The sequence below is a fragment of the Mastigoproctus giganteus genome, chromosome 6, assembly GCF_048544385.1.
Source record: "Mastigoproctus giganteus isolate SK-2022 chromosome 6, ASM4854438v1, whole genome shotgun sequence".
NCBI lineage: Eukaryota > Metazoa > Arthropoda > Arachnida > Uropygi > Thelyphonidae > Mastigoproctus > Mastigoproctus giganteus.
In genome coordinates this window covers 33703641-33730408 of record NC_143580.1, presented here as the reverse complement: position 1 = coordinate 33730408, position 26768 = coordinate 33703641, and the positions used below count along the sequence as shown (strand labels likewise).

Here is a 26768-nt window from a genome sequence, read left to right as displayed (position 1 = left end):
TGATTTTCCAACCTCATAAAATTTTTCTAATGAAGACCGGCTTTTGTCCTTTGACAGTCCATTTAAAATCCCAATGTTCGATTTAATTGTAAAAAATTTCTGCTTCCTTTTAAAAGAAGAAGAACACCATAACAATAATATGGCAAAATAAAACTGTAAGTGCTCAGAATCTCTTCATTCCTATATCTAAACTTTGTAAACTTTTTTACTCCATACCTCGCTTGTGCATACATGTTGTGATATCTGAGTGCCCTGTTCTTTGTTATTGACTGATGTTTATCTTTTTTTACCATTTTAGATTTTACAACCCCCCAAAAAATGTCAGTGAATAGAAATATCAGACTACAAAGTGTTGTTTAGTTGCTACTGTATGTATATTAATTAAGTACTGCATGTATATTAATTAAGTACTGCATGTATATTAATTAATTGTTTCATTTAATTTATTAATTGGTAAGGTAAAATAAAAGTATAAATTTGTGCTTTACATCTTCATTTTTATAGCTCGTGGATCATATTCCTCGGATTTTGGCTTATTACAATTATTAGCTATATGGTGCAAGGAAGCCTGAGGCTTATGCTGCACGAGTCAATAAAAAAATTTCCCAAGTTACCCTAAGAGAGAGAGAGTCAAAAGTAGAAGGGAATCACCAAGAAAGAAAAGAATGATGATATCCAGCTCAGGACCCTGGGTGTGCCGAGGCCCATACTCACCAGATGTGAGCCCCTGGAGTATTGGCGTTTAATAGAATCAAAATTCAATTTGCAAATATCCGGCAAATTGAATATAACATCACAATAACCGGCACTTACTGTAATTATTTTATGGTTGCGCCAGCATATACATATACATATATATATATATATATATATATATATAAAAAATGCCGCCTCTGTAGCCAGGAGCAGCAGTGCGTAGCACACGTTTCTTGATTAGACAGGGGTTCGAGCCAGTGACCACCAAATACGGAGGATGCGGAAAGGTCACGGAATGACCACCGCATATCCCTGGAGCAATATGGCCTTAGTTGCTAATGCTCCTAAAAACCAAATAACAACAACATATAAAAAAATAAATGCTGACCCGTTCGGATTACTGATGCTTTGAATTATCGATGTTCAGATTTTTGATGCTCAATTGTATTATGTAAATTACGAAACTTTCTCATTATTAACTCACATTAAAATGCAGCAATAATGTAATTTTTCTTGTATATGTTTTTGCAAATATGCACCTCTTGTTTAATTTTAATCACTGAAGTTTGAATTGTAGGAAAGCATGACTAAAAAAACATTTACCTTTACATTTACACCTTTGCAGGTTAGAAGTGCAGATATGTTTGATGCAGAGTGAACCATGCATTTGGAAAAGCAATATTTGATAAAATTTTGTGACAATTACTTTCCACGGGAAAATGTGTAGCGTACATTTTTTTATATTATAAGATATAAATGTGCTTGTTTATACTCCAACACTACTACCAGGTCAAAGTAATTTACAATTCATAAATACATTGTTACTCATATTTAACAGTCATGCGGGCTCGAACCACGGAACACTCAAAGGACATGTGCTACTGCACTCTCACATTCCTCACCATTCAGCTATGTTAGGCCTATATAACAGAAATACCAGAAACACTGTATTATTCGGATATATATGAGGGGATATCAAAAAGTTTGTACCCTTACCAAGAAATAATAGCCCTAGAAAGGTGAAACTTCACAGAAACTTTAATCCTTTTCTATGTACTCTCCATGTATAGTAACACGTCTCCCATCTATGGATCAGTTGTTTAATACCCTGATCATAGAAGTTCGCACTTTTGCCTGAAACCACGATTCCACTTCATTGATGACTTCCTGAGATGAATCAAAGCAGCGTCCATGCAATGGACGCCTCTTCATGTCTCGAAAGAAGTCTGACGGTGCTAGTTCAGGAGAATAGGGTGGGTTCACCCTAAAAAAGTTCTCAACATCTGCATTCAACATTGCTTCTGCAAAGGCGTCAGCAATCTTGGAACCCATTGTGCGGAGACCTTAGACATGTGCAGATGGTCATGTAAAATGCTGAGGGCAGATCCATAACTAATTCACACTGCATTTGCAATGAAATGAATTGTCACATGTCTGTCACTCAGCACCAGCTGCTGAACCTTTGCAACTATCTCACTGTCTGCGGATACTGATGGCCTTCCTTCTCTTGGCCCGTCAAAGATGAGCCAAGAGAAGGAAGGCCATCTCAGGAGTTCCAGTGCACTTGGGCCAAAGTACGAGTGCACTGGAACTCCCGTTTCTACTTTTTTTTACGGTATCATAGGATGGAAATTCTACCCATACACAGCTTTCATTTCTTTGTCAATTTCCTGAGCTTTCTTGCCCTGCAAATGCAGGAACTTGATCACTGCTTGATACTCCACTTTGTCAACCATAGTGTCCTGCCTCAGATTCCAGGCTCCACCTCTGGCGTACGATCACCTATGGGAATGAAATTTCACGTGTTAGTTATTGAATATGTAGACAACGTATATTAAAAACGGTATCTTCTTATGGATGTTTTATCTAGGTTAGGGTACAAACTTTTTGATACCCCCTCATACTTGATACAACATTTGAATATTTTTAATATAATGCATATAGAGTCACATGTACGCCTTTAATTGTAAAGCATATGGATTCAAGAAGAGCATACCTAACAGGTGAGAACTGTCAAGACATTACTGAGTCAGTATGCATGTGAAAGGAAATCAAAAATGAGATAGGACCAAATGAGGGTGATGAATATGATGATAGTATGCAAGCAAATAGAGTAGGCAAGTAGATATGAATGTATTAATCATTGGGGAGGGGTTAATTTTGATAAATGGGACTTGTGTCATTCAGTCCAGAAATATACTGCCACGGTATACACTGATGAGCCAAAACATTACGACCATCTACCTAATATGATGTTCTTCCGCCACGTGCAGCCAAAACAGCTCGTATCTGGGGAGGTATGGACTCTACAAGATTTCTAAATGTGTCTTGTGGTATCTGGTACCAACACGCAACCAGCAGCTCCTTCAACTCTTGTAAGGTCAGTGGTTGAGACGCTGCAGATCGGAGTTGCTGTTCCAACACAAACCACACATGCTTGATGGGATTGATGACTGGGGAATTTGGAGGCCAGGGCAATACCCAGAAGTCTTCCTCATGTTCCACAAACCAGTCTCGAGCAATCGGGGCGGTGTGGCATGGCGCATTATCCTGCTGAAATACAGCACCACCAGAGGGGAAGACTGTTGTCACGAAAGGGTGTACCTGGTCAGCAATGATGTTTAGGTATGTGGCAGATGTTAAGAGTGCCCAGCACATGGATGACCGGACCCAAGGTATACCAGCAGAACATCGCCCAAAGCATGACTCTGCTGCCACCAGCTTGTCGTCCCACAGTGCATCCACGCGCCATCACCGCCCCTACCCAGGTAAACGACAAACATGTACCTGGCCGTCCACATGGTGCAACCAGAAACGTGATTCATCGGACCAGATGACCTTCTTCCAAACACTCAAGGTCCAGTTTCGATGCTTACATGCCCATTGTAAGTGCTGTCGCCAGTGAACTGTGGTTAGCACGGGCACTCAGAACGGCCTGCAGCTACGCAGCCCCATTTTCGGCAGGGTTTGATGTACTGTGTGTGGTTATAGTAATAGTTAATAATTATTAATATATATAGTAATAGGTAATAGTTAATAATGAAAAATTACTCCCGCCACGAGCATTCCAATTACTGGGGAGTTGCACCACAGTCGCCCTTCTGTTGCCACGTACCATCCAGGAGAGCCTTCGCTCACCTCAAGCATTCGCGAGCAATTAATGCTAAAGGCCACAGCCTATCCGTGGAGCAGATGAGCCGTAGTTGTCCAACACCTCACCGGCAGTTCGTGGGTTCCCCCTCCTCGGACCACTTTTGGTAGGTACTAACCATGGCTGACTGTGAGCAACCCACCAGCCATGCCATTCGGATATGCTCTTACCCAGTCGTCTGGCCATTACAATTTGGCCTTTGTCACACTCGCTTAAGTCCACTGCCATTCCCATCTGAAGAACAAGAGTAACACTGACTGCATATGCTGTCAGTGTTATTCTTGCGCCAACCTGCCAACCTGCATGCTGGGCTGGCTGTTGTTTGGTTTTTAGGAGCATTGGCAACTAAGGCCATATTGCTCCGGGGATATGCGGTGGTCATTCCCTGACCTTTCCGCATCCTCCATATTTGGTGGGCATGGGCTCGAACCAGCACATGCATCACAGTTCACCTGCAGTTGCTTTGATTTGCATAACGACTCATTGATCATAATGTTTTGGCTCATCGGTGTATTTCTGGATTGATTAGATCACTACTTATATCAACAAATCTGAGATGACACACATACAGGAACAATATTCTGCATCTCATTTTTACTAAGGATTCAACTAATGTTGAGAACTTTCACATTAAGGAACTATTAGCAGGTAGTGATTGTAATTCATTAAGGTGGGACATCTAAAGAGATAACTGTGAAGGGTTGTCTATTTAGAAAGTTATCTTAAAGGTAAGGGTTTTAATTTTTTCAAAGGAAATTTTAATGGACTTAAATGAGAAATGTTCAAAGAAATAATTTTAGAAGCTACTCATCTTTTTATACATAGGTGTTATTGTTTCCAATTTTCCAGACTTAGTCCAAAGCAGATGATAAGTATAAATTTGTATTCAATACTGTTATTCAAGGAAGAAGACGTGTTAAAGTAGATTATGAAAAGACTTTAGTAATGAGGATCAAAAGCAACAGTAAAGAATTTTTTGTATATGTGAATACTAGAAGAGACAGGATCGATACTGATCATTACAGGTCCAATGTGCCAAAAAGTCATCAGTGACGTTTGCTGATGACTGTAAAATGATAGCTGATGAACAAGATAATTTTTTTATTAAATATTCACTTGTGAGTATATTTTTTTTGGAACTGATGTAAATCAAGTTTAAAAGAATAAAAAAGTTTAAGAAGCTGATAGGATTATTCCATGATATTAAAGGAGGCATTCTTGGACCCTGTGAAATTTCATAGATATCAGACATGCAAATCTTTCTTTCTTCCCCTAATTTACAAAAGTACTTCCAAGGGAGAAAAGGGGAATTACAAACCTGTAAGTTTAACTTATGTAGCAGGGAATATTATGGAGTTTATTATTAAGCAACACATTTAAGATAGTTAATAATGAAAAATATGCTTAAGAATGTTGGTATGAACCAACATGAGGTTCTCTCAACAGTGCAGAAAGGTTAACACATGATGTTTGTGATGTACAGGAATTTTGTTATTATGAATAAAAGGTCATTGCATTACATTACAGTGTGAACACAACTCGATTAATGGCAGGTTAATTTTACTGATATACTAGATAAGGTGTAGCAAGGAACAGTAAGGTTAGCTAGTAGCAAATATACACTACAAACAGAGATTTTATTTTTGTGGGATTTCCGACCTTGAGACTAGACACTTGCATGAGGAGAGAATCAAAATGTTTAAAATTTTGAAAGGCTTTAGTAAACTAAATAATGGAGATTTTTTTTTTTTTTTTTTTTCTGGAGGAGGCACAAAGCTGGAGGAGATGTACTTAATTTAAGAATGGTTGCAGACTGGATATAAGAAAATCTTGTCCAAAGGTTTATTAATCATTGGAACAATTTGCTATACAATAAAATACCTAGATGAAATTAGGTGAAAGTGGATTTATTTACTTATTTTTTTTAATTGATGTTATGTAAACATGATTTCCTTGCACTAATTTATTTTTATTAATGCATACCACTAAAGATTATTGGAATGGAAAATAAATGGAAATGTGCAGGCATTCGATTACGATAACCACATTAACGTATTTTTAAAATTTTTTAATCTCAATTACAATATAACGATGATTATTATTATTATTATTATTGCTATATAGTACTTTCTCCCTGACGGGTACTGATATCAAGTGCACAGGGTGGTTGTTATGTCTGGTGTTACCATTGGTCAGGGAACTCTCTGACTATCCTACAGGCATTCAGGATTGTGACTTACTGGAGTTCCTTGGATGTGCTCTCTGGGAGACCTATTGCTGCTAGGCTATTATGTGGGACCATTGGCACCATACTGGTGGTTGACATAATGATCGGGATGGTCATTACTTGTTGCATATGTCACATCATTATGTCAATCAGATAGTCTTTTCCTTCTTGTCAACAAGGGTTATGTATGGTGTTATGCAGGATTGTCTTGTCTGTTATCCCAGTACTGCTTGTGGGTTGGAGTCTCTAGTACGGCCTGGGGTTAGTACTTTTAACACAGTGCACTTTCTTTAATCAACTGGTATTTCCTCACTAGCTTCTGATGTATTTTCATGGCTACCTGGTCATGTCTCCAAGCGTACTGACCTCACATCCTGCGGTGATGTGTCAGATTGTTTCTGAGGCCAGGCGGCATCATCGACATCTGTCATCTGACACTTCGGGCATTTTCTATAGTTCTTAAGTGTTGATTACTTTTTATTGGATGGCGAGCAGTAATCCTTCAGTCTCGGAGAAGAGTGTCCCGATCATGAGCCATGCAATGGAAGCTCATCTATGTGGTCTTGATGGAGGTCACTGTAGTGTCTATCATGGAGTGTCTTTGCCTATCTTTCTAGCTTCATTTGTTCTGTCTGGGTGGGAGGGGGACTCCTTGCTTAGGTTGAGAGGGGTATGCTGCTTGTCTATCTTCATTATGGCCTGGTAGAGTGCTTCTGTGTTTTTCTGAAAGTAACCCTTTCGGCCAGCTATCTCTGTCCTCTGTTGCTCGATGAGTTCCATCAGGCCCTTTCCTCCTTCTTTCCAAATTACTGTCAGTCTCCCCATGGCTGGCTTTGGGTAATGCTGGCAGCTCTTGGTCAACACTGTCCTTGTCTTTTATATGATATCCTCCAATTCGGTGTTAGACCAATGTTTGTAGGCTTTACAGTACAAGGCTATAATGTGCTGTTAGTCCAATCTATGATACTGAAGGAGTATGTTAGCACTGCGACTGCATAGGTATTTATGGCTTTAACTGTGTTCGTTCTGTTTAGCTTTGCTTTGAGCAGGCTTCTGAGTCTCTGATGATATTTTTCTGTCAGGCAGGCCTTGATCTCCTTGTGCTCTAACTGCTGAGTCTGCATCATCCCCAGGTATTTGTAGGTCTCTTCCCCGTCATGGCTTCAATCTCTTTACCAGTCTTTAGCTGGTAGTTTTAGTCGACTAATTTCCCCTGATGCAATCCATGGCTCTTGAATTTTTCTAGACCAAATTCCATCCTGATATCATTGCTGAATTCTTTGATGATACAGAGTAGTTACTTCTCGGTTGCTGCATAGAGCTTGATGTCATCCATGTACATCAGGCGAGAGAGCGTGTACAGGTTTTTCCTTCCTTCTTTGAGGTTATATCCATGCTTGCTGTTGTTGAGCATGGTGGATAGCAGGTTGAGTGCTAGACAGAACCACATTTGACATCTTCTTGGTTATGCAGCTGGTCAAGATCTTGTACATCATTGGGATACAGGTAATTGGCCTGTATTTTTTCAGGTTTCTTGTATCTTGGGGAAGAATGTCCTGATCATGAGCTCTGCAATGGAAGCCCTTTTATCTATATATATATGATCTTGATGGAGGTCACTGCAGTGACTACCATGGAGTGTCTTCTTTATCCATCTTTCTAGCTTCATTTGTTCTGTCTGGGTGGGAGGGGACTCCTTGCTTAGGTTGAGTGGGGGTATGCTGCTTGTCTATCTTCCTTATGGCTTGGTAGAGTGCTTCTGTGTTTTTCTGGAAGTAATCCTTCAGGTTAGCTATCGCTATCTTCTGTTGCTTGATGAGTTCTATCAGGCCCCTTCCTCCTTTCCAAACTACTGTCAGTCTCTCCACGGCTGACTTTGGGTGATGCTGGCAGTTCTCGGTCATCACTGTCCTTGTCTTTTATGATATCCTCCAGTTCGGTGTTAGACCAATGTTTGTTTGTTTGTTTGTTTATAGGCTTTACGGTGCAAGACACTGTTAGTCCAATCTATGATACTGAAGGAGTATGTTAGCAATGAGACTGCATGGGTGGTTATGGCTTTAACTGTGTTCCTTCTGTTCAGCTTTGCTTTGAGCAAGCTTCTGAGTCTCTGATGGTATTTTTCAGTCAGGCATTAATCCTTCAGTTTCAGGGAACAGTATCCCGATCGTGAGTAAGATAATCCTAGAGTAAGAAACTCCGGGATTATCGCCGGGTGACTTATCATTCCGGGTGAACTGCTCTGCTAGGTGCTTGCGTGTACAAGTGGTTGTACCAGTAGTTGTAGACATTATCTATTCTTGGGGTTTGCCAGCTATGGGACTTCCTGATCATTTGTTGTACTTCTTCCTGCCAAATCTCCCATTCTCTCATCTTTTGTACATCCTTCGTTTTCTTCCATCCTAGTTCTACCTAGGGGTTTCGGTTGTTATGTCTACTTCACTGCTCCATATGTTTCTCCAGAAAGCCTTGATTGTCTTCTGCTCGTGTGGTCCATTTCCATCTTTCCTGTCCAATATTCCTATAGAAGGCTCTTCGATATTCATTAAAGATTCAGTTATTTATTTTCCTCTGGGAGCTCTCTTTGTATTGGCGTAGTCTCTTGCTGAGTGCGAGGGGGTTCTGCTTCAGTATGTCTTAGTATTCTCCTATTCTCTGATATTTGGTTTTGTTTTTGCTGTGGACATTGTCTCTCTTGAGGATACTCTTCACTTTTCCAATCAATTTCTTACTCCTCTTCCCATTAATTGGACCTATCTTGACTCTTAATTCTTCTATCTTCTGCTGAAGCCTTCTTTCAGAAGATGGCAGTTCCTTGTTTTTTCAGTTCTTTTGCTGCTGGTCACTTGTTTTTCTTCCATTAATCCTAGTGGCTGCTATGGTAACACAGTATACAGCTATGTTGATGGCCTCCATGTTGCACCATTGTTGTCGAGATAATGTATTATTTGCTGATTCAGGTGGTCTCTGACTCCAAAGGATTCTATTGGGTCTCTGCTTTAATATTATAAGGGTCGTTGTGGGGCCCATTCCCTCGAATTCTGTTAGGGCCTTCTTCCACTTGTCTTCTATTCTGGATATCAGGACCTCATCTCCACTTCAGCTGCTCTAGGTTGTATTTCTTCTTGCTCTTCCTCCTCTGGGTCCATGTTGTCTATATTCTTTATAGTTGGATGCTCACGATGGTCCTTTTCTGGTCCACTATTCGCAGTTCAGTGACCTGTGGTACTAGATCAGGAGAGTTGGATGGATAGTTGATCTGTACAATGCCATGTTTCATCAAAAATGTCTTGTATTGTTGCACAAGAAGAACCAGCTGCCTTTCTCTCGAAATTTCGGCCTCATCCGGGAAATCCATTTCAACAGTTTTTGAAGCACCTGTACATAAAACACAACCTTGATTCTCTCTCTCAAATTCAGGTACAAATTCCTTATGAATCATACCTGTTTGTTGAAAAACATGAAAAATGGCATTGTCTTGATCCCAGACTTCTGTAAATTAAATTTTTTTTTTGAGTCTTAGTGATGATTTTGAAGTCCACTGCATGCTCTGATACTTTATGTCTGGATTGTACTCAAGCACCCAATACTCATAAACAGTAATAACCGACTCATGGAAATTAAGGTTGTCTTGACAAGTCTGGATGAAGTCTTCGCACGGTGACATTCTTCATTGCTTCTGCTCATCTGTGAGGCCGTGTAGCACAAATCTTGCACAGACCTTCCTTTTCTCTAAATCTTCATGCAGAATTTGGTGAATCACCTCCTTATTCACATCCACTTCATCAGCCATCATTCTGAAGCTCAAACAATGACCTCTTGCCACAATTTCCCAAACTTTTGCAACTCTATCCTCATTTTGAAAGGTTGACAGACACTCATGTGTGTATTTGACCCACTTATACCATTCAAAACACACTTGTATGACTTAACATTTCATACATTTCTTTTGCAGATTTTCCTAGTTTCAAGCAAAATTAGATATTCATTCATTGCTCCACTGCAAAATTGTCACACAGAATGTTAATACTACTAATGATACTGGTTGTTACTTGCAACCTGCCAGGCAATCTCTGTACCACCATCTGTTGGAGGAAGTTTGAACTGCAAAATACCATTTCAGTTTATTTTCATACTCATTGAACATGACTATAACAGCAACAGTCTAGAAACTTTATTGTCACACCTCATATATGTTACACAGTCTGTCTATTAATGTAACATTCACAGGTCCAACAATCAGGCAGCCAACACACTTTTCTGTGCACTAAGGGAACCGAAGTGAGTGAGTGAGTGAGTGTTTCTAATAGCAATAATAGCAACTGAGTAGGATTAATGAAAGTGCCTCCATAACTGAGTGGTCAGGAGCGGGAGTGCAGTAGCACATGCTCTTTAGTAGACGAGGGTTCAAGCCCCTGACTGCTAAATATATTTGATCTGCCAACCCGCACTAGATCAGCATGGAAGATTATGGTCCACTTCCCTCAACATGAATTGTTCAGGAGTTCTGCATCCTGCAGAGGATTGATAATGGCCGTGGTTTACCTTACCTTTTTTTTAAAGGAGTGATGATATCTTGACAACATGACTAATGTAGACTGACCATCTTGGATAAAAACTGCTATGTTTTAAGCTCTTTCCATGGTAACTGAACACAATGATATAATTAAAGGAGTTATAACTAAGTTGATAAATTTATTTAAAAATTTAATGTTAAGCATCAAATAAATCATATAGAATCAACTCAAATTTGTAAAAAAAAACAAAACAAAAAAACAACAACTATATTTTAGAAATTAAAAGGCAACTTATACAATGCATATATGTCTTAAGATTGTTTTCCTTAATCATACTCTGATATCACAAATTTCTCATGTACATATTAAAAAAAAATTATATGAAAAAAAAAAAAAATCCATTAATGAGGTGGTCCTATAGTGGACAAAATTTGTATAAAACATTTGAAAATCAATAAGTAAATGGGTAGGCATAAGAAAATGAGGAGGTTGTTCCCAGGGAATGGTTGAGTTGCTGAGATGGTCAACAGAATTCAAAAGATTGGGAAATGCTGGGTTAAATGATTTTATCTCACAAGAGATGATATTTAAAATCGGAAATGAGCAGTAACTAATTTTTACACGAGACAGAATTATAAATGAAAGCAGAAACACCCTGCTTTTCACTCTTCTTGGCCGTGCATATTACCTTCACAACTGGATTGTCATGTCTGCAACACCAAGGTGCCTGCCCACCCACCAACTAAGGGCCAACAAGCCTTGAAACGGTGCTGTCTGGGTGGTGGTGGTGCCCACCGAGAATAAGTAACAATAGTCTTCTCTTTTAGTGAAGCGTTACTTATTCAAGGTAGTGCAATACATGGAAACTCATTGTGAAGGAGGAGCACAATATGAGATACAGATAAAATGATGCCCCTTCAAACTGCAAATGTAGTTTTTTTGTTTAAGAGTTTTCGTTATTATATTGTTATTTTTGGTTTTTAGGAGCATTAGCAACTAAGGCCATATTGCTCCGGGATATGCGGTGGTCATTCCCTAGCCTTTTTCCGCATCCTCCATATTTGGTGGTGACGGGCGCGAACCCCGGTCTAATCAAGAAGAGTGTGCTATGCACTGCTGCTCCTTCCCACCTGGCTACGGAGGCGCCAAGAGTTTTCGAGAGAGAGAGAGAGAGAAAGAGAGAGAGAGAGAGAGAGAGGGGGGGGGGGGGAGAGGGAGAGCACATTCCACTACACAAATTCATAGGGCACTTGTACAGAAAATTCTCTATGGGAATCTGTTATAAATAATCACTTTCTTAAAGTATAACTGCTAGTTGGTTTAGCTAAATGGGAAGTGTCTTGGCTGACCCATGCAGGCTGCATTATAGCAAGAAGATTATTATCTGGGGGACCACAGAAGTGTTCCTTAGCCTGTATTTCAGGCTGATCAGTTTCAGCATGCCTAAAGGATATAATTTTAATGTAGCTAGTGATTATTTCTGTTAATTGTTGAGTATATCAAAGCACTGATATACTGCTGGTAAACATCAAAGTTTATACATTCATCAAAGATTAAAGCAAGGAATAATATTCCTGTAATCCTGTTACAGTGTAAAATTTAGCTTTCAATGATTTGAGAAAATCTCATAATCATCCGCTTCTTCTGAGAATTCAGACAGGGCACAGCTCATTCTCCTGAATTTCCATAACTATTTGTACCAAATTTCTTAAAGAATTCTTTTTTATTTGATATTCCAAGACTCTGTGTGCACTTTCCTTAACATTACTTTCTCATGTAAGTTTAATGAGAATTAAAGTTAAAGTGGCTTTATGCTTCTGCCCCCTCTGCAAAATTTTTCAAACAGTTTAAATTTTTCTCCTTCCCATAACATTATGGAATAATAAAACAGAGGAATTTATTCACTTGAAGAAATTTAATGGGAGGCTACAGGGTAGAATGCCAGGAATGCAGGGAAGAAATTTGTCTTATTTTCAGTAATTTTAAAAATTCTTTATTTATACTCAAATTAATTCCTAAATATAATGCTTATTTGGACTTTTAGTTATAAATTTATATACTCTTACTCAAGAAAATTTATATCACTCAAAACTGAATTAATCAAGCTATATCTTAGATCATAAATAGAGTACTGTAACCTGGGTGAAAATCTCAAATGTGTGCAGTTTCCTTTCACTAACAGGAAACCCCCTCCACATCCAACAGTATGCATGTGAGTTAGCTACTGTAAGGTTTTTGCACACATCTGTTTGTAAGATTTTATAATTCCTTACCCTCAAAAAGAAACTAAAATGTTCACTTATAATCTGATGTTTTAGAAACCTGGTTTGTTGCTTTTTTGCAAGCTGGTAATAACCTCTTGAAAGAAAGCATAGGAAAAACAATTTTAATTAAGAAAAATTTCTGACTCTCCTATGTCAGGATAACTTCTGAAATAAATTAATCTAGTTAGTTTTTTCCACTCCTGTACATTGCAAAATTCATGTAACAAATCTACAATGGAAACTTTAGCATGAAAGCATAGCACTAAGCCCTTTTCCTTTAATATAAATGAATAGGCGCATTATAGCCAAAGTTGCTTATGTGCCATGAAACCCCCACAACAACAACAACAATAATAACACTAAGTTTAATGGACTGTTCCAGGATTTCCTTTTAATACAGATAACTGCTGGTACGGACTGAATGGTTACAAAAACTCAACCTATATGTTCTACATTCTTAAGATTTTTCTTGTTTTATTTATTATTATTTTTAAAAATTAAATCATAATTATAAAATAAATAATACTAACATTTTTAATGAAAGAAATTTTTTTCCCCCCTCGCCTTTTTCCCATTATTATATGAGGTAAGAGTTTTCACTGTTTTGGCATGAAATTTTTACAGCCGGATGCCCTTCCTCACACCAACCCTCACCCTTTATCCGGGCTGGGGATATGTGGTGGTCATTCCCTGACCTTCCGCAAACTCCATATTTGGTGGTCACAGGCTCAAACCCCGGTCTAATCAAGACGTGTGTGCTATGTACTGCTGCTCCTGCCCACCTGGCTATGGAGACACCTTTTAACTGAAAGAAAATACACTTGGAAAAAATTATTCCATTATTACATTACAATTGTTTCTTAATTATATGTTTTTCTTTATCATACTCACCCCAAATTTTATTCATATTTTCTTTTCTTATTAAATGCTTACTATTCGCAAATATTTTTAAAAGAGCAGTTAGAAGGTGATAAAGTAAGTGATCAGCACAATGTTCATCAGTAATATTTTGTATCTAGAAAAGAAAAAGAATTGGGAATTATAAATCATGAATATATTTTTAACAATTAGATATTCATTACAAGAAGTCAATATACAATTCCCATTTAAAAATTGAACAAAACTAGCATTATAAAATAACATGATTAATTTGTGTAACTGCACAGTTTTTTTTTTTTTTTACATTGAAACATTATGAGAGTAAGCTGATTCCTTCATTCCATTTTCAATTCTCTCACTAATAATGTATTCCATAGGGAATAAAATAATTTATGGTAATAATGATGTACTGCAAGATATCAATCTTTTTCATCAAACCTTCATTTTAGCTGTGAGTTTTCTTCATGCACTGCTGGAAAGGCCAATGTTTGACACCTGCTATCAAAGTGAATAACAACAGCAAAGGGTCTCTAGATATTGAGAAATATGATAAGAAGACATGAACCTGCAATAACAATAAAGACATGGTTCTCCTTTATGGGCAATTGTTCAGAGAGTTAAAATGCAGAGACCTGCAGGAAAGATATATGCTTCCACAAATCACACACTAAGTGTATGAGTGTGGGGGAGAGTTACACTCTGAAATGCTCTAACATAAAATTAAATTAAATTTAATTTAATAAATAAATAAAAGTGCAGAAAATTAGTCCATCTTTTGGGAACGGAATATGACACTATTTATGATGTAACTAAAAATAAATACATAGCATGTAATGAGAAAATAAGATCGCTTCACAAGTACATACTACTGATTATTATTTTTTTGTGTGTGTGGGGGGGGGGGGGAATGAAAATGGAGTCCTTTTACCCAAAGTTTATTTGGCTTACTTCCTAGTGCATTACTGATCAATATGACTGACAATTTGTTGTAAACAAATGCCATGCAGAATTTAATGAAGGTTATTTTCTCAACTGGGCTTCACATTTACAGTACGCTGCTCACTTCAGAAACCTCTCCATGCCTGAAAACTGTGGCTTTGGGAAATGATTCCTGAGCATCACATTCTAAGTCTTATCATGCTTAACTCAAGATTTATGATAAACAGCTTGAATGACATTGTTGTCTAACATAATTAGGAATTAAACTATTTGATAAGAAATACATATCACAGAGTTCAATTTTCAACAAACTGCTCAATCACATCATAGCATGAGTTTACTGATACAGGGAACAAGCTATGGCAAAGTTTTCCCTGATCATAATGTAATTTACAATTGTCACTGCAGCAGTATTTTTGCAGATATACATAACAGAGCTCCATGCCTAAATTACTGGCACATGTAGCGTAGCTTTATGGCCACTATTGGTAAATTGTAGTATGACTAGTGAAAGGATGGGCAATGTGCAGAAATCAGTTTTCAATGGGTGAGTCTATTTTACAGTTGGGACAGGGCAGCGTAAGGTTAAATTGATTTATAAGCATCCTTTAGTTTAAAGTATTTTACTTTTATTATCTATTTTAGCATTAACGTTAGAAGAGGCATATGATGCAAGAAAGCAAGCTTATGCAGCATCACCCAAAAAAAAACCCGCACCCATTTCACTCCTCCGTTCATTCCAAATACCTGTCCAGCCCAGCCTTAATTTTATTTAGGCTATCAACTTCCACAACAAAGGATGGAAGTCTGTTCCACCAATCAACTACCCGCTGGCTAAAGGCAAACTTCCGCACATATATCCTACATCTGTCTTTCCCCAATTGGAATTTATGCCCTTTCAGGTGATTATTCTGAGCAAGAGGAAGAATCCCATCAGCAATTGAGCATGCTCAAACCATTCAAGGCTTTATACACCTCAATCAGATCACCTCGCAGGTGCCTAGTCTCCAGACACTGTAATTTGCAAAATTTAAGCCTTTCTTCATAAGAGCAACCCTTTGTTTCATTCACTAATCTTGTTGTCCTCCTCTGTACTTGTTCTAACAGCTCTGCATCCTTCTTAAAATGAGGCCTACAGACCTGTATACAGTACTCAAGGTGTGACCTGACCATTGCCTTATACAAGGGGATAATCACCTCCTTTTCCATGCTAGAAAAATTCCTGTATATCATTGACAAGACACTATGAGCTACTCTTGCAGACCGCCTGCACTGCTCAGAAAATTTCATATCTGCCTGCACAATTACCCCAGGTCCTTTTCGTTCTCTACCACTGTCAGTGTAGTACCACAGAGTTGATACGTCACTCTGGGGTTACTGCTTCCCATATGTAGTACTTTATGTTTGTCAATGTTAAACTTCATTTGCCATCTAAAGAGAGGGCGCTGACTCTCTTTAGAAAATACAGCTGCGAGTTACAGGCTCCGAAAAAAACTATAAGTGTTTGCTCTTTATTTACATAATTGTTATTTTATATTGTACTTAATACGTAGTCTTATAGTTCTAATTACGCTGGTTATTTTTATTTTAATTTATATAAACAGTTTTTGTAGATATACGTAATACTTTATAAAACCGTTATTTCGTTCGAATATTGCAGGCATTGTTTTTGTATATAGTGATAGGGAATTCAAATTTTTAATTGAGGTAGCTAGGTAGCTCTAACGTATAATTATAGAAACAGTAATACGCTTCACTGTTTCTATTAGATAGCGTAGTATTGACATTTAATTTAATTTAATTTATTGATCTTATTAATTTAAAATATCATGCCCCAAACTAGAGCAGCAAAGCAACAGGCACAAAGTGGCAGGAGTGCTGTGACTCGGGGGAGAACTGGGGGGGGGGGGTGATTCTCCAACGCATCACAGCCTAAAAAAATGTGCAACTTGTGAAATGTTTGCCGAACTATCTGGAACGGAACATCATATTGCCATGGGGGATGTTTTTGTGTATGCGCGATGTAAGGAGTGTAAGGAAATCAGGCGACAACTCAGCGCTGTTATGGGCCTATATAAGAGTTTGAAGGACAGGGTGGATGCCCTCGAAAGATCTAAATTGAGGGGCCCATCAGGCTCTCAGCTGCCCACATCAACGCCAGAGCTTGCACTTGGTCATCACGCAACACAGCAGCAACCCCCAAGGCAGATTGCGCTGGTCCCAAAGGAACTAGAAGTTGTTGGTAACTCTATTGTCAGGGATGGGAAACATCCTTTGTAGAAAGGATAGATGGAACAGGACCAGGGTATGTCTGCCAGGGGCAAAGGTTGATGACGTTGTAGAGCTGATATCATCTTTTAAGGGCACAAAAGGTGATATAGTTGTACACGTTGGCACTAATGATATTAAGAGTAGGAGACCGACACAATTACTTAACAAGTACAGGTCACTGATGAAAAAAAAGCCGTGAATTAGGGTTGAATTTGAAAGTATCTACAATTCTGCCCAGACACGATAGGAGGGAGTATATGATGAGAGCCTTGTCGATCAATTCGGCCCTGGAAAGATTGTGCAAGGCTCAAGGGGTAGAATTTTTTTCAGCCTGGACTGTACTTGTTAACAGGACAGACTGCTTCTACAGGGATGGGATACACTTAAATAGAAAGGGTGCAAGAATATTTGCTGTTGCTATCGAGGCAGTGTTAGGTGGGTCGGCAAACTGATAGCTTGGGGGATACAAGGACTAATAGTTAAACAGTAGCCGTAGGCAGAGGTGAAGGTGATTCTTGCACAACTTCTATTAGAATAAGTAGCAACATGGAGCGAGGGGTGTTGGGGGTTTCAGGGACGGATGTCAGTCATCGTGAAACAGGTGGGTATATGGGATGTGTTAGAGTGGCTGGGAATAGGAATAGGTGCATGTATACTTGCATGTATACCAATGCTAGAAGTATAGTAAATAAATTTGATGAATTTGAAGTGTTGGTCAAGACATCAATGGCGGATACTGTTGGGATATCAGAGACGTGGTGTCACACAGATATAAGGAATGCCGAACTGGAATTTGGGGAGTACAATGTGTACAGAAAGGATAGACAGGATAGGAAGGGAGGAGGTGTTATGCTGTTAATAAAGAAAAACATAAAATTAAAAGAAGTGCATCCAGTTGATATAGATGAACAGTGCACTGTTGAGTCAGTTTGGTGTGACATAAGCACTGCGAAAGCAAAAATTAGAGTAGGAGTGTGTTATAGGCCTAATGACTCGAATGAGTACAATGAACAATTGTACAGAGAAATAGAGTGGGCTAGTAAATCGGAATGTCTTATAATGGGGAATTTTAACTTCCCAGATATTGACTGGAACTTGTGGGTTGGTCACTCACACACTAGTCAGATCTTTGTGGATTTATTGGATGATTGTTTTCTGCAGCAGCCTGTTCGAGAGGCAACCAGAAAAAGTAATACTCTTGATCTGGTTATCAGCAGTGATCATTCATGTATTAGGAATTTGCAGATAAAGGAACCATTAGGTGGCAGTGATCACAGTGTACTGACGTGGGGTTTACTTAAAGATTTAATTACCATCAGGGGTAAAGGAAAGGGTTTTTGCTTCCGTAAAGGCGAGTACAGTAGTCTCCAACAGTTTTTAAATTCTGTACAGTGGGATCAACTGACAATGTTACCAACAGTAAATTCTAAGTGGGAAGCATTCAAGGAATTAATCGTGGAAGCTACTAAAAGTTTCATACCTATTAAGAAATATTGTTCAAGGTTTAGGCCTAAATGGTTGTCAAATGAACTAATGAGACTCGTAACAGAGAAGAAAAATGCATGGGATGCATATAAATTATCAAGCGACTCAGAAGCCTATGGCAGATATAAGTTAATCTGTAATCAGGTCACAAAGGAGGTTCGGCAGGCGAAGGCAGATTATGAGAAATCACTGGCAAAAGATGCTAAGAAAAACAGCAAGGATTTCTTTACTTATATAAAATCTAAAAGGAAGGGGATGAATCTAATTGGTCCACTTGACATCAATGGTTGAACTGTTGACGATCCTGCTCAGATAGCAAACAAACTCAATGAGTATTTTGCATCTACATTCACACGTGAGGAATTATTAAGGTTTGAAAATGGCAGAAGGTTATCAAATTGTAGCAAGATACTTAATGATCTTGTAATAACCGAGAGCAAAGTGGAAGAGAAATTGTTGAAGTTAAATGTCAGAAAAGCACCTGGGGTGGATGGGATCTATCCAGTTATATTAAGGGAGGCAGCAAAGCAACTAAGCAAACCCTTAGCCATAATTATGAGAGCATCCTTGGACTCAGGGGAGGTTCCCACAGACTGGAGATGTGCAAATATATCCCCAATTCGCAAAGAGGGATCGAAGGGTGACACGAGTAATTACAGACCAGTTAGTTTAACTTTTGTTCCGGGTAAAATAATGGAGTCGCTGGTTAAAGATGCATTGCAGGATCATCTAGACAAGACTGCAGCAATAATTCAGACACAGCATGGGTTTGTTAAGGGAAAGTCTTGTCTGACAAATTTGATAGGATATTATGATGTGGTTACAAAGGAACTGGATGCATAAAATAATTTTGATATCATATATTTGGATTTCAGGAAAGCTTTTGACACTGTTGCGCATGGAAGACTACTGTACAAATTGGAGCAGAATGGTATTAAGGGTAAGTTGCTACAATGGATAAAAGGATGGTTAAGTGGGAGAAGACAGAGGGTGGTAATCAATGGGTGCTGCTCTTCTTGGAGTAATGTTATTAGTGGAGTCCCGCAGGGTTCGGTGTTAGGTCCACTGTTGTTTTGTATATTTATCAATGATATTGATGAAGGTATATCAGGCTTAATGTCGAAGTTTGCAGAGGATACAAAGGTTGGCAGGGTTGTTAATGACAGTAATGGCAGTGTGCTACTGCAACAGGATCTAGATAATTTGGGCAGATGGGCTAAGAAGTGGCAACTGAAGTTTAACCTTGACAAATGCAAAGTACTGCATATGGGTAGAAGTAACCCCGGAGAAACGTACCAACTGTGTGGTACTACACTTAAGGTGGTAGAAAATGAAAAAGACCTGGGAGTAATTGTGCAGTCAGATATGAAGTTCTCTGAGCAATGCAGACAGGCTGCCAGGGCAGGTCATGGGGTTTTGTCAATGATATATAGGAATTTTGCTAGCAGGGAAAAGGAGGTGATTATCCCTCTGTATAAGGCAATGGTCAGGCCACGCCTTGAGTACTGCGTACAGGTCTGGAGGCCTCATTTTAGGAAGGATGTAGATTTATTTGAGCATGTACAGAGAAGGGCAACAAGATTGGTGAGGGGAATGAAGGGATCCTCTTACCAAGAGAGGCTTAAGTTCTGCAAATTGCAGTGGCTGGAGACTAGGCACCTGCGCGGTGATCTGATTGAGGTGTATAAGGCCTTGAATGGGTTCAGCACGCTGAATTCTGATGGGTTGTTTGTTTGTTTGGTTGGTTTTTAGGAGCATTAGCAACTAAGGCCATATTGCTCCGGGATATGCGGTGGTCATTCCTTGACCTTTTCGCATCCTCCGTATTTGGTGGTGACGGGCTCGAACCCCGGTCTAATCAAGAAGCGTGTGCTACGCACTGCTGCTCCTTCCCACCTGGCTACGGAGGCGCCAAAGAATTCTGATGGGATCCTTCCACTTGTTCAGATTATGAACCTAAGGGGACATAAATTAAAATTAAGAAAAGACAGATGTAGATTAGATGTGCGGAAATTTGCCTTTAGCCAGCGGGTGGTTAATTGCTGGAACACACTTCCATCTGCCGTTGTGGAAGTTGATAGGTTGAATAAATTTAAGGAGGAAATGGACAGGCATTTGGAGGGAATGGTGTGATTTTTTTTTTTTTTTTTTTTTTTTTTTGGCTGATGCTGCATAAGTTCATACATTTGCTTTCTTGCATCACATGCCACTACTACTACTACTACTACCTCTCAGCCCATCTGCTGAACTTTTCCAGATCCTGTTGCAGCAGCATAGCGTCAGTAGTGTCCTTAACAACCCTGTCAACATTTGTATCGTCTGCAAACTTGGACATTAAGCTTGATATACATCATCAATATCATTTATAAATATAGAAAACAACAATGGACCCAAACTGAACCCTGAGGGACTCCACTAATAACATTAGTCCACGATGAGCAGTGTCCATTGATTACCACTCTGTCTTCTCCCACTCAACCATCCCTTTATCCATAGCAGCAATTTGCCTCCAATGCCACCCTGCTCCAATTTGTTCAGCAGTCTTCCATGTGAAACAGTATCAAAAGTCTTTCTAAGATCCAGATATATGATATCAAAGTTAATCCCTACATCCAGTCCCTTTGTGACCATATCATAGTATCCAATCAAATTGGTCAGGCAAGACTTTCCCTTAACAAAGCCATGCTGTGTCCGAGCTATAACTGAAGTCTTGTCTAGATGATCCTGCAGTGCTTCTTTAACCAGTGCCTCCATTAATTTTCCTGGAACAGAAGTTAAACTCACAGGCCTATAATTACTTGTGTCACCCTTTGATCCTCCTTTGTGAATTGGGGTCACATTTGCACAAGTTTCTTTTTATACTCATCAGTGTCATCTGGCCTATAACACACTCCCACTCTCAATTTTGATCTCCCAATGCTTATGTCACACCAAACTGACTCAACATTGCACTGTCCAGCAATGTCGACTGGCTTCACTTCCTTGGATTTTATATGTTTCTTAACTAATAGCATAACCCCTTCTCCCTTCCTATCCTGTCTATCCTTCCTGTACACATTGTACTCCCCAAATTCCAGTTCTGCATCCCTTATATCTGTGTGACACCATGTCTCTGATATTCCAACAATATCTGCCTTTGATTCTCTGAGCAATACCTCAAATTCATCAAATTTATTTACCAAACTCCTACCATTGGTGTACATGCCAGTACACATGCACTTGTTCCTATTCTTAGCTACCCTAATACAACTCATGTGTTTACTTGTACTGCAACGAATCCCAGCAGTCTCTGAAATACCCTGCATCTTATTTTCCAGGCTGGTACTCATTCCAATAGAAGCAGTGCAAGAATCACTTTCACCTCTGCCAGTGGCTACTGTTAATCTATTAGTCATTTGTATCCCCCCAAGCTAGCAGTTTTCCAACCCACCTAACACTGTCTTGATAGCATCAGCAAATATATTCTTTTACTCTTAGGATTTGTGGAAGTAATTTAAATGTTAATTTAGTCACGTTACTTTTTTTTTATATTTTGTAGTCATGGAATTTCCGGACATTTTGTTATGTATGAACTCTACCCATGCAATAACAGTCATCCAATAATACGCAGAACTCTCTCCATTTTTCATTGGTCAAACATTAGTGGAGCATGCTGTAGTAGCCATGAGGGTCCTGGCAATGTAGCTTTGATGCTTCATCAGTACCCTCCATAATCTTTTGGCAAATCTGCATTTTACTACTAGTAAAGTGCAGGCCATAATTTTGTATATCACTGGATTTCAAAAATCCAGCATGGCTCAAATCTCAATGTTGCCAAATTTATGATGACTTACTGAAATTGGAAACACATAATATAAAACATTTAATTGTTTTTTTATCCATTACAGAATACACAAGTAACATTATTTTTTTGTATATTATTATTTACAGGTATGCCATTCAAAGTCTGTTTATACATCAGCCTCTGAACAATATTTTACAGATTTTTAATATAAAAGTTAGTCTTAGCTTTAGTGCTATCCACAAATAAATCACTTTTATCAATAACTCCAATATCAATAGCTTACATTCTCATATTGATTATGTTGAAGTTGTTCTTCAAAGACAGGAAGTATAGCTTCCAAATTATTTTCAAACTTTTCTTTCTCCACTTCAGCAAACAATCCACACAGCTGGGCTCCCAATTTACGAAAGGATACCTAACACGAAGATATTATTAACAAAAAGAAAGACTAATATAATAAGCAAAATAAGCTCAGCTTAACATTGAATATATGTGAAAAAGTGCAATGCTAATTTTGACAATCCTAATAATAGGTGTTTTGATATTATTTCTCTGTAAAATTACTTTTAATCTACTAATGCCCTCGATCAGGGGATATATTAGTTAAAAAATGCTATGCAGGCAACCCCCGTATAACACGGTTTCGCTCCAACATGATTGATAAATTGCAGCAATCCTTGCATTACACGGTACTTATATAACACAGTTTCACTTTAACACAGAGAATTGTGGGAAACCTTGCATAACATGGTATTTTTGAGCTTTTGTGCTGGAAAAACCCTGCTATTATGCTGGATGTAATCTTTCAATGTTTCCATTCTTTTTTGTGAATCCCTCCATGTTGACTTGCTAGTCATTATTGTCTTCATGATATTTTTCTAAAGCACATTTCTGGAGGTCACTACCATAAAACAATAAAAACAATTTGCAGTTCCTGGTTTATTGAGCTTTTATGTTCGTGCAATCTAATTATTAAATCAGGTAGTAAACTTGATCTTATTGCATTTGCGATTGTACCGATAGCTGGAATTCTGTGGGTTTTCACGTTATTATGGCGAAATGTGTTTCCTCTTCCATAAAATATTCAATCATATAAAAAACAAATAAATTTTCAGAAACTCATTACTCCATATCTCACTTATGCGTATCGTGTTTGTTGCTATTTGTGCATGCCGTGTTCTTTGTTATAAATGCTTATTATATTTACTATTTCAAATTTTACGACCAAAAAAAAAAAAAAAAAAAGCCAGTGAACAGAAAATTAGAACTGCTGTTGCTGCAAGATCTTTCATTTCTGCAAATATAACACCTCGTTCCCGAGCACCAATAATTGAGAAAATTAAAAAAGCACTCAGTATTTGGATTGATGACAGCAGTAAAATATGGATACCATTAGATGGAAATGTAATTAAGCAAAAGGCACTAAAGATTTATAACCATTTAAAATAAAATAGAGAATCTTCTGTTAACCCGGAGTTTGTTGGCAGTAAAGATTAGTTTGAGCAATTTAAAAACTGCTTCTCATTGCATAACATAAGAATTCAAGAGGAAAGTGCATTGGCTCATAATGAAGCTGCCAAGAAGTATGCAGAGGAATTCCAAAAAATTTTTTGAATTTCAAAAAATTCAAAAACTTTGCTACCTTCCAGTTTGTTTTGCTGATATCAAAATTGAATCAATTTTTTCTTGTTTTTAAATTTTATTTCATTTAAAAAATTAACTGTCTGCATACTTATTTTTTATAGAAAAGGACAAAACTAAAAGTGATAAAAATAGAATTATATTTATATTTTACAAAAGTGGATATTTACACAGATTCATCAGATGTCCAAAATAAATTGTAGACCTTTGATTTCAAATGAACATTTTGTTGTTTTTTTCTTACACACTCCCAGATGTTTCCCTTTTTAAAGACTAGCAGTAGCCTGCCATCATGTTTATAGTCCACCTTTCCTGATATCTCTTTTTTCCTTTCCTTTATATCTTGGTGGAATTTGTTTAATCTCTTCTGTTCCTTGTCATGAAACCAAGATCCCCACCAAAAAAAAAAAAAAAAAAAAACCATCTATATGAGAATTGAACTGTCACACATCTTAATTTCTGAAATTTAGTGAGCATTTTTCACTAATACTTTAATAATTTAAAGTATTTAATAATACTTTAATAATAACACAGGCAAAGCCGAAATTCAAATAACTGTCATCATACTTTCATTTTGGTCTTTTGTTAGATGGTTCCTGTTTTTTCACTTTGGATTTTTAGGGAATAAAAGGCTGCGATTGTTCATCCTCACTTTGAAGTGTATTTTGTTTATTTTCATCAGGCACAGTTGCAATACTATAAGTTATTTGCTTCTCATTTTAAAGTTCCTTTTTTCAACAACAAATCCATGATCAATTATTTTAATAATAGTATTTTGAAATAATGATAATTATCAAAAAAATTTATACAAGGAAGTGAGTTTAGTTATGATATCGGCTTGTTTCCCCCTCTCCTTCAACCCATGTTCTCCAGGCTAATTCGCATATGAATGGCATATTAGATCACTACATTGCTACTTTTTCGTAGATGTCATTACCTCTATGAATACTTCTCTATGCAAAAGCCTGCCAAAATAAAGTGTTCCATGGTCTAGTTGATTACTAGTCTATGCCAGTATATTAATAACTGAAAAAAAATTATGTTAAAAAAAAATTATGATACAAAAGTGGTGTATACTATAAATATGCAAAATTTATTTATTTTATTTTAATTTTTTAATTATTAATTACGATTTTTCAAGGAACATTAGTGTTTCGCAGAACACAGTTTGGGAAATGCTGGTTTATATAATGGAATGTCTAAAGCAGTTATTAATCTGAAAATACTGCTGAAATAGATAAGTGAATCTTTCTGAGAAAAGAAAGCTTCACTTCTCATGGTATCTACACCATGAAAATGATGTGCCAGTTTCTGGTGGAGAACATACACAGAACAGGTCCAAGTATGATTGATCTTATAGCATAAGGTAGATTTGGATATGAAATTTCCTTTTTATTTTTTAGCATTATAGCTTTGCAGTTTATATAAGCAAAAATAGCAGCCATCTCCATGACTTCTCAATTCAAGATAGCCCAAGTAAACAGAAAAAGGCAAGGAACGTTTCTAACCTGAATTCAGTTCCTTAATTGTTCAATGTGAGTGTAACAAAATTTGAGTGGTCTTTTTGCATTTGGTTACCTTGGTTATTAAATTTCATCTTGAAATACTCACAACATGTGCATTTTTAACAAATTCTATAATGTTTTTCCATTGCCTTTTATTTATTATTACTTTTTTATTTTTCAAAACAAAGTTAACCCCAAATTTAGGAAGTGTCAGGTTTATTTATGTAGCCTCTTATTGCCATACTGCACTACAAAACTTACAAACACAAAAACACGTTTTTACTTGGCTTGTTCTATAAACTGTACAGATATTGATGCTTCCCAGCAGACTGAAACAATCTACAGAAATTCTTCAAGTCTAATGTCAACAAGCACCTTCAGTATCTTCAGTCCTCTCAATCTTCAACTCACGCATAGTAATAAGCACCATAGACTCTAACACTTTCCATGTCTGGTGGGATGGATTTCAGTAAAAAATAAACAAATAAATAAATAAAATTAAAAAAAACTGCTTTCTACTTATATACTGATGTCGTCTCACAGTGTGCATTTTCAACACTTCTGGAAAGTTCTCAGGTTGTGATCATATGAGAAAAATCAATAACCCATGGTCAGTAACCTTGTAATAATAAAAATATACAAAATCATTTTCAATATTTTATTCAAAAACACAAAAAAAGGGAGTGTGGCATTTTGTAAAAAACTTTGCATGCGATGAAACAAAATGGATGCTATTTTTGAACCTTGATAAAAAAAACACAACACCAACAGAATACACAGAATCATAAAAGAAATTCAGCAGAAGAAAAGAAGAGTTCCAGGAGGAGTTAAAGAAGGGTAAAATGTTATATGAAGAAAAAGACATCATGAAAAGATGGAAGAAATTTGTATGAAGTTACAAATACAGAGGAAATGGAAATCTTGGAGGACGAAGTTGGGTTACCAATTATAAGGGAAGAAACAGAAGAATCAATAAAGAGAATAAAGAATGGAAAGACTTGTGGAATGGATAATATTCCTATAGAATTCTTCAAAAATATGAATGAAGAAGCTTTGAAGAATGAAGAAGAGGAAAGCAACCTGAAGATTATAAGCAAACAATAATGATTCCCATAATCAAGATGAAGAATAGCCTAGATTGCAGCAACTACAAAACAATAAGCCTCATAACACATGCCTCTAAAATTCTGTTAAGGGTGACATTGAGGAAGATAAAGAGAACAATTGAAGAATATGTAGGGGATGATCAATGTGGATTCAGAGCAAATAGGGGCCCCGAGATGTGCAAACATGGAACTAAGTACCATTGTTCAGAGGATAATAAAAGATTACAAAAAACTGTACATCAGATTTGTGGATTTGAAAAAGCTTTTGACAGAGTCAACCACAGGAGAATGCTTAATATTCTT

The 26768-nt window shown here is 37.6% G+C and overlaps 1 protein-coding gene across 1 annotated transcript in view; it reads right to left on the bottom strand.

Annotated features, from left to right (window-relative positions):
* Nucleotides 1-26768, bottom strand: part of LOC150084145 (small subunit processome component 20 homolog) — a 343987-nt gene that overhangs the window by 74164 nt on the left and 243055 nt on the right. Inside the window, exons 27-28 of the mRNA XM_090376133.1 lie at nt 22497-22628; nt 13747-13870 (exon numbers count right to left, since the gene is read on the bottom strand). Coding sequence (XP_090232259.1) covers nt 13747-13870; nt 22497-22628 — 256 coding nt within the window. The remainder of the gene's footprint in view (nt 1-13746; nt 13871-22496; nt 22629-26768) is intronic.